The 16168-nt window shown below is 34.8% G+C and overlaps 1 protein-coding gene and 1 long non-coding RNA gene across 2 annotated transcripts in view; one reads left to right on the plus strand and one right to left on the minus strand.

Annotated features, from left to right (window-relative positions):
• The window catches only part of LOC311625246, a 149323-nt gene that overhangs the window by 123395 nt on the left and 9760 nt on the right, over positions 1 to 16168 (plus strand). The gene's annotated exons all lie outside the window — the stretch shown is intronic.
• Positions 1 to 16168, minus strand: part of VTA1 (vesicle trafficking 1) — a 46510-nt gene that overhangs the window by 14532 nt on the left and 15810 nt on the right. The window contains exons 2-5 of the mRNA XM_084889330.1: positions 11546 to 11640; positions 9735 to 9862; positions 9001 to 9076; positions 1339 to 1447 (exon numbers count right to left, since the gene is read on the minus strand). Of these exons, the coding sequence (XP_084745456.1) occupies positions 1339 to 1447; positions 9001 to 9076; positions 9735 to 9862; positions 11546 to 11640 (408 nt within the window). The remainder of the gene's footprint in view (positions 1 to 1338; positions 1448 to 9000; positions 9077 to 9734; positions 9863 to 11545; positions 11641 to 16168) is intronic.

Consider the following 16168-nt stretch of genomic DNA (forward strand, 5'->3'; position numbering starts at 1 on the left):
TTCTCTCTTATCCATGTTTCTAACTCTCTATCCCTCTCCCTTCCTCTCTGTAAAAAATCAATAGAATATATATATTTTTTTTAAAAAAAGAGAGATTTGTGTTGATAAGTTTTAATATGTAGACTTCAAAATATACTACATATCATTAGCTAAATTTGAAAACTACTTTGAGAAAACTAAATTTTGATAGTATATTTAAAATGGCAATTAGTCACTTTGGAGAACTTTAGTAATTTAAAATAAACTAGAACTACAGATCTCTGAATTCGATTTGTTTCCTTTTAATTTTACAATGTTTTTTGTCTCATGATAAACATACTAGAGGCCTGATGCACAAAATTTGTGCACAGGGGAATGGGGGTCCCTCAGCCCAGCTTGCACCCTCTCCAATCAGGGACCCCTTGGGGAATGTCCGACTGCCAGTTTAGGCCCAATCCCTGTGGGATCCCACAGGCAAGTTAACTGCTTGTTAAAAACAAGAATCAAGACTTCACAGAGGAAGATAACAGAATACAGAGGAACTAAAAAATTCTTTAACATTGAAAAGCAATACAAATATGGGGTGAGAAAAGTGTGACCAGAGTCACCAGAAAGTCTATAGAAAAATAACCCACAATGACCCAGATATTAACAGAAAATGACTTAACACCAGGAAATTTATCAGAGAAAAATATAGTCATAATGAATGAAAGAAAAAACTCACCAGAGAAAAGAAAACTATAAGAGGGAATAGAAACAGATGGGACTAACAAAAAACAAATGGCAAAAGTACTAGCTTAAAATCTAGCTAAGCAATTATTATATTAAATGTAAATGTAAATTAAATTGAAGCTGTCAGACTGAAAAAACAACAACACAACAACATCTATATGTTTTAAGATTCATATATGTTTAAAATAGGATGATGAAAATAGATATACCACGTAAATACTAAGCAGATAGAAGCTGAAATACTACTTTCAATAATAAACAACATAAAAATCATGACAAAAAATATTAACAGAGGTAAATCAGGATGTTTCATAATGATAAAAAGGTTAGGCAGTTAACAACAACAACAAAAAATTTAAAGGTATATGTGCTTAATAAAATTTCAAATAAAAAAAACAGCGTTAGTAAATACTATATTAAATACTATATATTTTACAAAACTTTTTAGACATTAGAACAGTTTGTTTCTAATCTCTCACTGTCCCAAATTTATGATTTTATAACCAATTTTCATGAATTTTGGATTTGATGAGAGAAACAATTATATGGTTCCTTCAGAAAACTTCAGATAATAATGAAAAATTATGATTTTACTAAATCATTTTACATAGAGAAATAAATACATACCATTATCATCTTCAATTCCAACAGGCCCTGCTTGAGGAGTCTCTCCATTCTTTAAACAATTATGGATATATGTTGCCTTCCACCTTGCATATTTTCTGTGTTTCACATTCTAAAAAGAATATTTTTATATCGATATTAGACTGCAGTAAAAAAGTTAAGCAAAAATACATATTTATGATAACTTATAACATATTCTTGAGGAAAAACCCATTTTTACATCGTACAGCTCTGAAAGACTCCAGCACCCTCTCAATCCTACCACTAGGTTCTACCAACTGTCTAGGGCTCAACAGGCTTAATAAAAAGCTATCTACTGTATTTTTCGGACCATAAGACGCACCGGACCATAAGACGCACCAGTTTTTAGAGAAGGAAAATGAAGAAAAAAAGATTCTGAAACAAATAGTGTCCTAAAATATTTTATGTGCATTAAAACCCAACATCACAGTCATAAACACATGTAATCAACCCTGTAAAGTAAATAGCAGCATTTAGAACCATTTTAGAGCCGGGCAAGCACACAGAGACCACACAAAGCCGGGCAAGTAAAAAAACTTTTTTTTTAAAGTATATGTGTAGGCTATATTTGGACCATAAGACGCAGGGACTTTTCCCCCAACTTCTGGGGGGAAAAAAGTGCGTCTTATGGTCCGAAAAATACGGTACCTCAAAACACATGTCTAATGGTTCTGAATTTCAGAAAAGGTCTGTAATGGAAATATGGGAATATCCTTCAAGCAAAACTTGCAACTTATATACACAGGGGAGAAATAGGCTAAATGGAATGATAAAATCCTATATAATAAAAGCCTAATATGCTAAGTGTCCAGTCATCTGTTCAATCAATCAAAGCATAATATGCTAACGATGCTCAACCGCTCGCTATGACATGCACTAACCACCAGGGGGCAGATGCTCAGACTGGTAAGTTAGTTTGCTACTGGAGTCCAGCCGATGAGGACTGAGATAGGTGGGTCGGCCATGCACTGGAGCCCTCTCGCTATCCTTCTCTGGCTGGCCAACCTTCTACATCTCTCCCCAGCCCCAATTATTCATCATTTGGCCCCTCGGCCTGGCCTGAGCCCTCTTGCAACCTGGGACACCTCAGGGAACGCTGGAGAGCCAGTTTCAGCCCAATCCCACAGGGGAAGTGCTGCTCAGCTGTAAGCCAGGCTCGCGGCTGGCAAGTGCAGGAGCAATGGTGGGCCTTTCCCATCACCATGGCAGTGCTAAGGCTATCTGACTGCAGCACTAAGGTTGTCTGACTGCCAGCCATCAGTTGGACATTCCCCTTGGGCTCCCAAACTGCAAGAGGGCGCAGATCAGGCTGAGGGACTCCACCCCTGAGTGCACGAACTTCATGCACCGGCCTCTAGTTAAATATAAAAGATAACAATAAGTTGAATTATTTGCACTAGAGGAAAAAATAAATCTGTACAAATCTAAGAAAACTAACACGAAGTACTGGTTAAAGCAAGCAAACACTAAGACAGATAGCTAGGCAAACTTCACTTTTAACCTGTAGTGTACTATTTACCAGCTCTGAGTCTCATTTATTTCAATTCCCAAAAGGAGAAAATAATAGATCATTGGATTGCTGTGAGAACTGAAAATATTAGTGAATAACCTGCTAGTTGCCTCTTCTTATTTCCTGACTTTAAAGTTTATGTTATATACCATAAAAGAATATGAGAATAAAATCAGTCAGAATTTTGAATGGACTAGTGATTTTTCAGTTCGTATAGTTAATGGACCTTTAGGATACTCCTGGACCAGTGGTACTAGTATCAATTGGGAGTTTGTTAGAAATTAAGAATATTCAAGCTTGCATCACAATCTATATTGTAACAAGATCCCTAGAGGATCTGTATGTACATTAGTTTGAGAAAACAGTTTCATTGTGTTGAAAACAGCTGTACTTTGCCTTTTGTAAAGATCCACTAAGTCACCAATGAGTACAAATATAGCATACAGTCTAGATATTTAGTTGAGTAGTTTATATGATATTATCTAGATGCTACAGATTAGTATATAGAAACCTAAAGAGTAACCCACCAAATTACTGAATTTGTGTCATATTTAATTTCCTCTTTCCTCACCAAAATATACTCCATTATAAAAAAGGTTCTATAGCCCAGCCTATGTGATTGAGCTGTTGAGCATTGACCCAGGAATCAAGAGGTCCCAGGCTTGATTCCTGTCCATTTCTCTATTTATCTAATACATCTAAAAGCATAATATGGAAATTTGCAGTTCCAATCCAACACAATACAATGTAGTATTCTGACATCTCATATTTAAGTTCTTCCTCCATAAGTGAGAAACCTGGCTCCCTTAATATACTTACTCATTTGCTTAATCCTATACAGAGTAAGCAGTTTTAGAATTGACAACCTAATACCATCAAGAAAAATCAATAAATTTTTTTTTGTGTGTGGTAAAACTGTCATACCTTGTGATAAATAAATCTTAAACGTATATAATTCAATGGGCTTTGAAAGATAGGTATGCCTGTGTAAAACATATTCCTATCAAATTATAGCATTTCTAGTTCCCAGAATGTGCCTTCATATCCCTTTCTAGAACAAATATCCCTTGCCCCGCCCCCTCCAACAAACATCCCAATTTTTTCACTAGAATGAATTTGTCATTATATGAAGGGAATCATCCAATTTGCACTGAGTTTTCTTTTGCTCAGCATAAAATCCTCAAGATTCATTCATGTTGAAGTAGTTTAACATAATATCACTAGTCCCTTTTGATATTTTAATAATAGTACAACTTATCAATTCCTTTGTTGGTGGACAACTGAGTTGTTTCTAGCTTTGGGCTATTATGAATAAAGTTCCTATGAGCACTCTTGAACAAGTCTTTTTCTAGACACATGTTTCCATTTCTCTTAAATAAACACCAAGGAGGAATTACTGGGTAAAAGGTAGATGTGTTTAACTTAATAAAAATCTGCCAAATCTTTTCCCAAAGTGGTTATAATGTCTAACATTTTCACCGAGCAATGTATGAAAGCTCTTGTTTTTCCACATTCTAGCCAATATGTGATGTGGCTAGACTATTCATTTTAGTTAATCTTACTGTTTTTAAACTATTCTACTGATGACTAAGGGAGGAGTATTAAATCTCTAAGTATGACTGTGAATTTATGTATATTTTTATTTCTATCAATTTTTGTGTCATATAATTTAAAACTATTATTTTGGTACAGAAACACTTTTAACTGTAATATCTTCTTGATGAACTGAACCCTTTATTACAAAATATCCATTTTACCTCTAGTAACACATCTTAAAGTTCCTTTATTCTAATACTAATATAGCCACTTGGGATTTTATTATAATATTATATAATATTTTGAATATTAAGTGCAGGTATATGTACAGTACACACACTTTTGTAATTAGATAAAGCTCTCCCACTCAACCAAGGTTTTCTAGGTTAGCAGCGAGATGTTGCTTAATTCAGAAACTTCCAATGCAAATGGATACCTGAAACAGACTTCCTCCAGATGGCCACACAAGTACATAACTGCTCCCTTTGTGCCAGACCCCTGGTTTTCCAGGAGCAAGAGTCCCAGATTGGGATAAATTGGGATTCTCTGGGGGTCTTCCATAGAAGGATCTAGATCAGTGCTAAACAAGATGTAGTCCCAGAAGCAGTCCTGGTCTGTAAACTGATTACCAGTTTGGACAAAATAGTACACAAATTGAGAGTATTTAGAAACTTAAAGCAAATTAGGCTTGTATTTTGCATGTCTTTTTTAAGTTTCATTTTTCTAGTGTTTCAATTATTACTTGTATTTTATATAACCATCAGTCTGCATCAGATTGCAAAAAAAAAAAAAAAAAAAAAAAAAAAAGCTGGACTTTCATCACCAAGTCTGAGATCACTATTCTGGGCTATAGCATCTGAAGACAAGGTACTCACATTTTTCTGACCCTTATTTCTCTTACTATAATTCAGAGTTACAAAAGAACAAAATATATCTTGAGGCATCTAAATACAGTGCCTGGAAAGTGATAGAAATGGATCTCGACCTCTATATTCTCATTACTAGACCACAAGTCATTATAGTTAGGTTGTTTCTCTTTACAAGTTAGAACACAAGGTCTATGAGGGCAGGAAAACACACCATATTCACTTGATTCCTTAAAATTATCAGAAACTCAAGAGATAAGAGCAGTATAATTAACTTTTATAAGTGATTTTCAATATTCTTTCTAAATTAGCAGTAGAAAACTTAAACCAAAGACTATAAAGAAAAAAAGGTAAAATGATATCTGTTCCTTAGACATTGCTAGAAGTAAAATCTATAATAATCTATAATAATAAAAGCATAATATGAAAACTGACCAAACAGCTGGCACCGGTTTGGCTCAGTGGATAGAGCGTCGGCCTGCGGACTGAAAGGTCCCGGGTTCGATTCTGGTCAAGGGCATATACCTTGGTTGCAGGCATATCCCCAGTAGGGGGTGTGCAAGAGGCAGCTGGTCGATGATTCTCTCTCATCGATGTTTCTAACTCTCTATCCCTCTCTCTTCCTCTCTGAGAAAAATCAATAAAATATATTTTTTTAAAAAGGAAAATTGACCAAACAACAGAACGACAATCCGGACATCTGCCCAGACAACCTTCCAGAGGACCACGCTATGATAAACAATGGCACTAGGCCAGCCAAGGTGGGTGTGATGTGATTGGTTGGGGGGGGCCCACAACTGCCGCCCCCCCCCCCCCATCACCCCAAAGAGGGAGGTCCAGGCCACCAGCCAGCGACGCTGTGGTGGGTATGTGGGGCCAGCCAGCAATCGCCCTGCGGAGGGAGGCCCAGACCAGTCAAGGAATTGCACCCCACACCTGTCACCCGCAGAGGGAGGAAACTAGTATTGGGAAAGGGGTGATAGCGCCGCACAATGGCAAGCAGTGGCAGCAGCAGGGACTGGGTCAGCTGGGGGAATAAAACCCTGATAGGCCCTGATCATCAGCTAGGTCTAAGGACTCTACCTGAAGGGGCCCAGATTGTGAGAGGGGGCAGGCCAGGCTGAGGGACATCACCCCCATTCACCAATTTCATGCACCGGGCCTCTAGTAAATATATAATACAAAAGAAAGACTCTCAATAATGTTGACCATAAATAGAGTAATCAAGAGGATATAGTAAGGAAATAACATTTCTTGATTTAAAATATAAAATTAAAGTATATTCTTGTGACTCTATACTTAAAACTGGGACACTGAATCCAAGAAAGCTACAGGAATGTGAGAAGTTTGCATTATAAAATTTTAACTAAATAGTAAGATAAAATTATGTTGGGCACAGTTAAAAGAGTTCAATCCATAGACCTAAAACAGAGGTAGCGAGTTGAGAATCAGAGCAGTAGCAGACAAAATACACATACATAAACAGCTAAAGACTAAAGAAAATACTGACTTTATTTAGTTTTGTGTAACCATGAGTAATGACATGAAATTAAAAGGGGGGAAAATCAGGAAGTAGACCAAAATGCTGTGAGTAATGAGACATATTACATTTCAGAAGAGTTATGAAAGAAGTTCTATGTAAACAGGTCTGAACATTATTTCCAACTACAGGTAGAAATATAAAAAGCTAACTATAAGAACTTTTGAAATATTAATTCATTAGCCACTGTATTTACTGTGTGTGAATGGCACTTAAGGCAAAAGAAGTAAGAGTAGACTAGAGTAAGACAAAGTTCTCCTTTCAAGGACTTGCAGTATAACTTACTCCAAAATATACTATATAAAACCTAAGTCAATACATTTATAGTGTAATACCCATATAGTTGAGACTCTAAAGAGTTGAGAGAATGGAGAAATTTATATAAGGTCTAGAACAATCTAGCGAAGACTTAAAGGGAATGCAATGTAAGCAGGCTAAAAACACAAAGTCCCCAGAGGTGAAAGCTGGGAGGGTGGTTAGCAGGCTGGCCTGACAAACAAGAAGTGGGATTGGTAAGAAAGTACCACAAGTAAGATAAACCTGCACAATGGCTGAAAATGAAAAGTCCCTATGGGTTCTTCAGTAAAACAATGACAGTGAAGACTAGATTGCATGGAAAAAGGATGAAAAACAGTACAAACTTTATTTATTTATTTTTTTGAAGAAAAGTAAAAATAATTTATTTAGAAGACTAAAAATCTTTATGTACAAATGTCATATGGAAGGTCTCAGGTGTTTAGCTTGCTCACTCCAACACTATTGCTATGCTACCTTTCTTCTCCTTTCTTCCTACTAGAATTGGTTCTTACCTGGTTTATGACTTACTTTTCTAATCTGAGGCCCATTATTCTCCTTTGCCTGCCTTGTACTCTCCATAACCATACTGAATTATCTAAAGTTTTCCATAATTTCATGGATAAATCAGCCAAGCTTCCTTAATTTCTAATATTGTGCCATATACTAGTACAACAGGGGGGGAAAGAAATCCAGATCAGGAATCAGAAACAGGAGTAGAAAGGGAGCTAAACAGAGTGGACCCACCGGGTCTTCAGAATATAAAATGTGCCATGATTGAGAAGTATTTCAGGTTTCTACACTCCAGGTTTCAGTTTCTTCTTATACTACTCTGTCTCAAAAAAACTGGACAGCAGTGGCTCTCAATGGGCACTGTCCCATACATTAGAAGGTGTTTTAGGAATATATGGGATGGTTTCTGGTTATTTGAATGACTGGGGAATGCTCTGTAGGCAAGGGCCAGGAATGCTTGGTGTTTTGAAATAAAAGGAGCAATTACATAATAAACTGTCTCTTTTTCAGCACAACTTTGAAATGTCCTGCACAACTCTGCCAATGCAAAAACCCAGCTTACAATCATCAAGTCTAAAACCTGATTTTATTTTACATACAAACATAAAGAATTTTTTGCACAGTTTGGATATATTGTTTTATAAAAATGCAAATATCACATAGATTATACTTTATTTTGTTTGGAACTTGAATATCTGCTCATCACTTCGAAAAATCCTATCACAGAAAGCAATGTTCTTCATAGATTTCAAATCACAGTATAAGAAGCCTTTATCAGTCTCATTATAGCTTTCCTTTTTTTTCACCCTCTCTTTCTAAATTAGTATCACCCCTTACAGAAAATAAATTTTCTTGTAACAGTAAAACAACAATGAATTCACAGCAATGATTGTCACTTAGCCTCAATTTACTCATGTATAAAATGAATATGCACTCTATCTTAAAGTGATTATGAGAAACAAATTAATAAATATGAAGTACCTTGTAAAATATCATCTTCTATATGTATTTTATAACAGAGACAAATTATAAACAATATTTCTGAGTAGAAATGAAATAGGAAAAATCCTTAAAAAGTTTCTGCCTCTATGTTTACCAAATAACAGTCAAGAAACTTAACAGCATACAGGATTAGTAATATTTAAACCCTTAATAAAATCAAACTCAAAACCTGTGCTGCCCAATATAAAATTAAAGAACTTCCTACAAATATATATTAAAAATAATTTTATCTTTTGTTCATACTTAAAAAAATGTATAGGAAGTTAAAATTAAAAATTTGCTTACATTACATGCTGTTCGAAGTAAACACTGTCATAATAAATCTGGTAAACAGCAACAATATTGATCTTTAGCGATTAAGAGAATAAAAACCATATACTCACTTCATCAGTAAGTTCTCCAAACACAGTTATGACATCTATTAAAAGACTTGCCGTATAGAAGGACTTGATCATGTTTCTGGAAGAGAAAAGAGAGCTGGTCTAGTTTAAACAAAAAACATAATGATGCAAAATTAGCTATGTAGCTATAAAAAAAAAATTCCAATTTTTATAAAAGTATTCTGAAATTATTTTAAATACAATCGTATTTTAGGCACACAATGGAACTCCTCTTACAAAGTTATCAGGAGAAAGTAACAACACTAATACTACATGTAAATACGGTACAGTAAGGTTTTATAGTATACATTTGATCTTGAATAATGTAATTAGAGTACTATCTAAAACCATATCAAGTCATGTACTTTTTTTTGCATTTAAATATTATTATAATAATTACAAACCATTTGAATAAGTGGAGTGGGAATTTTTAAAATCAGCATCATTGAACCAGACTGTTTTTTGTCGAAAATCAACTCTTACATTTTCAGCAATGTTAAAAAACTAGTTAGAGTATATTTTCTGAGAAAATAAATCTGTCCTGGATGTTCTTTTAGTAATTTTCTCTAATAAAACAGGCTTGCATCTGATACTCAAAATCATTCTAGATTCTACAAGTAATTTTTAAATATTTAAATCATTAATCAGGAAGTCAGAAAGTATTCAATGCAAAATTGGATAATTCTGGTTTAGAGTAACTAAACTTATCATTTTTATTTTCCTCTTTCTTTACTTACTTGTGAAATCGTGCAGCCCGATCTTCATTATCTGCATACAAAAACATTTTCAAAGCATAATTCTCCAAATGGGCACAACCAACTATTTCTTGAGTAACAGCTTCATTATCACCCAACTGTTTCTTAAGCTAAAAGAAAAGCAAATGCAAAGCTTATGATTGTGGACTTACAGAAATGTATACTTAAGTATAAGTTACCCTAACAATCATTTTAAATGAATGATTTATATGCATTTCAGTAAAAGTTTATCAATGGAACCCTGCAAAGTATAATTTATCTCTAAAAATCAAAATAACCAAGAATAGAAAGATAACACATCTAAGTAGCTACTTTAAAGCATAAAATATTTCAAAATAAAATATTATTCAATGTACAAACAGGTATCCTAAAATGAAATTAAAAATTACTTCCTAATCATATGTAATTTAAAATTTTAATTTATTCCAATTTCTATTTCTAATAAAAAAAACTATACTAGAAGGATCACTATATCCTAAAATAGTATTTTTCAGAGCACATGTGTAAAAAGGGAGGTCTTATTCTAAGCAAGGTATAGATTACAAACTTGGAATTGGATTATAAAAATTTTTTAAATTTAGAAAAGTACAAACCTGAAATCAACACAATTTAAAACTGTGTTAATTTCCAGTCAATATATCACTTTCCTAAGTATATAATAATTTAAAGTATTTTAAAAACAAACTAAATTCCTACATTATACGCAGACTGTCACACTGAAATAAATGACCTTCTGGAATATTATATCTTAGCACCATACTACTGTTTTTTCTCAAAGACATTATAAAATAAAAATTATATTTAAAAAAGGCTTTAGGATTTTTCATAAAATCAACAAATACTCTTATAATTACAACAAAATACTTTAATGTCCAGAGGGATTTAATGTTGGAAATTAAGGACATTTTTAGCTACGATTATCCTAAACAAAAATAGAAAAAGCCTGCATGTAATACTAATTACTATCTCCAAACTGTGAAATCATTTAATTCTATATTCATTCTAGAGGCAGAGTTAATTCCAGAAAAAAGTTTAAAATATCTGGTAGCAAAAATATACTAAAAGTTTTCCAAATGTGATATAAACTTTATATTAGATAGATGTGCTCTCACTATGGAATAAACTCACTCTCCTTGTTATTTAATTTAGATACTAATAAATCCTGATGAGTCACTTTATAAATGTGACTTTTCACTTTGCTTATTATAAACAACTGAGTTTTGTGTTACCCAAAAGCTATTATTTTACCTACTAGCAGGCCTGGCCTGCAATCAGGGCCATCTTCCCTGGCTGACTGCAGCCGGCCTTGCCCCCTGCCACCACCCACCAGGGTTCCCAGTTTGCCATCGGGTGATGGGAGCCTGATGGCCAGGGGGAGGGACCAAGAGGTGGTCAGGCACTTCACAGTACTGATCTGCTGTTATGATCGCTGGGATTTTATTACACAGGATTATTGTTATACTGAAAAATTAATAGGGATATATTCTACATAAAATGTTTGTTAGAGATGAATTTCACAAATATGTCACTATGTGTAAGACACATTCTCCTTCCTGCCACCTAATCTCATTCTCCAAGAAAGAATACTCCAATTTTTCTGCACTCATAGAAGCAATGTTAGAAGTGTTAAGGCCTACAGGGGCAGTTGAATGCCCCTGTTGCCTATTTTTTCATCAGCTATAACGACACTGCTCATTGCTGCCCAGAAAAAAACAAAAAAACAACAACAAAAAACTACACAAATAAAATAGCATTTTAAACATTAATCAGAAAAGAGATTCTGTTTAACTCACAGTTTCTAACTGATCCATTAGCTTTGATAAAAATTTACGACATTCAGGAGTTTTACTATCAATCTTCATTCCAGTTTGCATTGCATATAAACGACCTAAAAAAGGAAAATAATTTAAATAATTTAATTTTTAACATCTTTTGTTGACTGAATTTTTAAAATGTTTTATCTAATAAATCATTTAACATTTAAGTAAACTTAGAAATAAAACTCCAGGCCAAGACTGGTTTGGCTCAATGGATAGAGCGTCGGCTTGAAGGGACCCGGGTTCGATTCTGGTCAAGGGCATGTACCTTGGTTGCAGGCATATCCCCAGTAGGGGGTGTGCAAGAGGCAGCTGATCGATGACTCTCTCTCATCGATGTTTCTAACTCTCTATCTCTCTCCCTTCCTCTCTGTACAAAATCAATAAAATATATTTTTTTAAAAAAAGAAAAGAAATAAAACTCCAATTTACTAGGAATCTTAATTATAAACATAAAGAACAGAAAATATTATTCTAACAAATTGTTAACAAGTAAAGGATTCTTTTGTCATGTAAAAAAAAAAAAAAGAAAAGAAAAAAAGACTAGTTGTCAAAGGGACCTGTAATTTAATTGGTTAGTTGGGGCACTCAGAAAAATAACCCATATATAGAAAACCACGTGCCAATTGTCAGATAAGTAATGTTGATAAAATATACAATACTAGCTGAAACCAGTTTGACTCAGTGGATAGAGCATTGGTCTGCGGACTGAAGAGTCCAGGGTTTGATTCTGGTCAAGGGCATGTACCATGGTTGCGGGCACATCCCTGGTAGGGGGTGTGCAGGAGGCAGCTGGTGGGTGTTTCTCTCTCATCGATGTTTCTAGCTCTCTATTCCTCTCCCTTCCTCTCTGTAAAAAAATAAATAAAATATATTTTAAAATATATATACAATACTAGAGGCCCAGTGAAAGAAATCATGCACAGAGGTGGGGGAGGAGGGGTGTCCCTCAGCCCAGTCTGCACCCTCTCCAATCTGGGACATCCCTCTCACAATCCAGGACTGCTGGCTCCTACCAATCACCTTCCTGCCTGCCTGCTTGCCTGATCACCCCTAACTGCCTCTGCCTGCTGGCCTGATCTCTGCCTAACTGCTCCCCTGCTGGCCTGATCACCCCCGAACTGCTTGCTCCCCTACCAGCCTGATCGCCCCTAACTGCCTCTGCCTTGGCTCCTGCCACCGTGACTTTGTCCAGAAGTTGGATGTCCGGTTGATGGGGTATAATTAGCATATTACCCTTTTATTAGTATAGATGGGCTGGAATGATGGGAAATGTGATTTAAGCTTGAGGCTAATAAAAAGAACTATTTTCAGTATTTTTATGTACACGTAGAAAATATTCTAAAAGAATGAAAAACATTAGAGATAAAGGTAAAGCTAACAACCTCTATGACTAATAGCTTTTCCAATGGTAAGAGGTGTGAATAGTTTAGTGGCAACTGTTATCACTGGTATGTACATTATCATCTGTAATTTACTCTAACATTCAACTGTATGTTTTTTAGAGGTCACTGTCCATGCTATAGTGCTTCACAGTATGGACACATCATTTTAACTAAAGCACATTTAGGTTGTTCTCAGATTTTAATTATTACAAATCATGTTGCCCTATCATACCTTCTTGTGCATACATTCAAGTTCCCTGAGGTAAATATCAAGAAGTGGGATTCCTGGGTCACAGCAATGTGTACCTTTTTTTCACTTGGAAAGCTACTCTTGAACTGTCCTCCAAAACAGGTTACTACACTAACATGCAGTTATACCTGCAACATATAAAAGCACTCATTTCCCTCAAATCCATAAAGAACTGTTATTACTAAACTTCCTGTTAATCTGAATTGAAACTGGTATCTCACTGTTTGGTTTTGCATTTTCCTAACTACTAAATAGATGTTAGATATTTGCTGGATAGCCCTATATCCTCCTTTATGAAGTAGGACTATCTAGATATTTAATAGGCTAATGTGCAAAGTGTTCCCTTGGAAGTTCAACCGAGAGTTCAATTGCTCACTATGACATGCACTGATCACCAATGGGCAGCGCAAAACGAAGGGAAGTCCCAGTTGGCAGCCAGCCTAGGGACCCTACCCATGCATGAATTTTTTTTTGCACCGGGCCTCTAGTTTATCAAAATAAAAGAAAAAACTTTTACTAAATTTTCTACTGGATTATTTGCTTTTTAAAAAGTTGGTTTCTAGCCGGGACCAGTTTGACTCAATGGATAGAATGTCGGCTTGGGGGCTGAAGGGTCCCGGGTTCGATTCTGGTCAAGGGCATGTACCTTGGTTTCGGGCATATCCCCAGTAGGGGTGTGCAAGAGGCAGCTGATTGATGACTCTCTCTCATCGATGTTTCTAACTCTCTATCTCTCTCCCTTCTTCTCTATATGAAATCAATAAAATATATTTAAAAAAAGTTGGTTTCTGGCTGTTTCTTATTTTTATTTTTTATAAAGTATGAAATAGGAACATAATATCTTTCCCCCCCAAATGGAATCTTGTGAACACTATCCTCATTCCCTGTTTTACTTTACTCCTCAGCATGTAATCATCTTCTATTTATTTATCCTGTCTCTATTCCAACTAGAATTTAAACTTCATGATGAACACAATTTTATTTGGCATCCAGGCTAGTACTTGGCCTTCAATAAACATTTTCTGAATAGATAAGAGAATAGCTCATTCTGTCCTACTGATTTAAATGCCATTTTTATCATTCATTATCATATATTAAGTCTCTAATTCTGTATACTGTCCATATTGCTTCTCTAGCCTACTGGGTCTATCACTGCTTTATTTACTAGTTTATAATATCACTTGATACTCAGGATTTTCAGTTCAATTATGTCTACCTGAGCATATCTTCTTTAAAATAAGTATTAATATACACACACTACTATGTATATTATTTGTGTTTTTAATTTAAAAACTTTATCAGAAGGAACTACAGTTTCAAGCTTAGGTTTAGAGTTTAAGGTTTAATTTATTATTATATTTATTTCCACAAAACAAATTTAAGTGTTTTATTCATCTAGGGATTAACAAGAGAGAAAAAAAATTGAGTTCCATAAGTGCTGTATAGCTATACTCTGCCACACAGTGAAAAAAACATGGTGTTTCATTTTCAGGGCACAGGATCCAACAGTGGAAAAGCGTTTGTTTTAGTTTAGGCATCCATTGCTTTAATCACAAAAGTGACCGAGTTTTCTTCCCTTTCTCCTTCTTTTAACTAGTCATGTTTCTTAGCAAGTTGTCGTGGTCCTTTTCCCCATATACGTACCTATTAGGTTTTAAACAGCAATTCCCCCATTCCTCCAGGCCTTTTAAAGCATGGTTGGATGCCCTCCTCTTTTTAAACCAGTCATATTTCTTTTAAGTTCTGTGCCTGTTTTAGTCAGCTTTTTTTCTTATAACAGAGTGAACTCCCAAGACTTCTTTTTGAGCTGTTAAGTATTTTCTTGGAGCATTTTTGTTGCATTTATTATATTTTTTTTTAAATGCATCATGACCTCTTAGATAAACAAACAGGCTGCAAATACTATCTTTCAATTTTTACATGTTGTTTTAAAACAGAGGCTTCAAATACTTATATATTCAAAGCTATTATTGTTTTTCCCTATCAGTTAGAAGCTTGGAAAGTTCTTTTATTTGCAAGGACTTGATATTCAGTTGTACAATATTTCTAGTTGTTCTTATGGTTTAATATTTCAAATATAACTTTTTAATTTGCATCTCCCCCCCCCCCAGTTATTGTCATTTGTCTCAAAACTCACTTAATAACTCTTCCTTTCCTAATGATGTGTGTTCCTTCTTTAATATAGGTAATTAAACTTATTATGTTTCCTATTTTATTTTGCTGAGATCTCAAATCAAATGTCATCTCCTTATATGATAATATCTATAATTGATATAATTTTTTCTCCTAATTTAATCTTACTATGCCTTATTGTATTACCAAAATTTTCTAAGAAATTTTAAGTGTTATTACTCTTATTTTTAAGTGGAAGGCTTTTTATTAATTAAGAGTAGAAATTGTTAAAATATAAGTTGAGGCATATTAAAAAATTTAACTCATTTGGATAGATGATCAAAACACATTAAGAAACACGTTTCACTGCATTCTCACTTCTCTCAAGTATAAATGGTATTTTCTTGCCCCAACCTAACCCAGGCCTCTTTCCCAAGACCCCATTTCTTCTACTGTATCCCTTGAAACTGCTTCATAATCATTTCCTCAAATTCCTTCTCTCTCTTTTTAACTAAAACCAAATGTCACTTGAGGAAATCATCTGCAGTCCTCTCCAGAAGTTTTAATTCTCTTACATTCCTCCTATGTCAGGACTGGCAGGTATGACCAGTTTTCTCCTTGTACCCCACTGCTACTTACGTTCCAGTATTTTGTCAATGTCTTCTAAACAAGCTGGTTTAGGGTTCATGCTACCCTCTTCCACTTGATCTTGTTATGCTTATAATCATCTATGGACCTCCTGTTCTTCCATCGTAACCCCTATTCACACAGATAATACTTGTGGTAGAGCCTGCTAACTACCTTTTCACATCCATTCTCCTCATCTTCCTTACTAACAAGACCCCTACATTA

The sequence above is a fragment of the Pipistrellus hanaki genome (genome assembly GCF_964339955.1).
Source record: "Pipistrellus hanaki genome assembly, chromosome: 7".
Taxonomy (NCBI): Eukaryota; Metazoa; Chordata; class Mammalia; order Chiroptera; family Vespertilionidae; genus Pipistrellus; species Pipistrellus hanaki.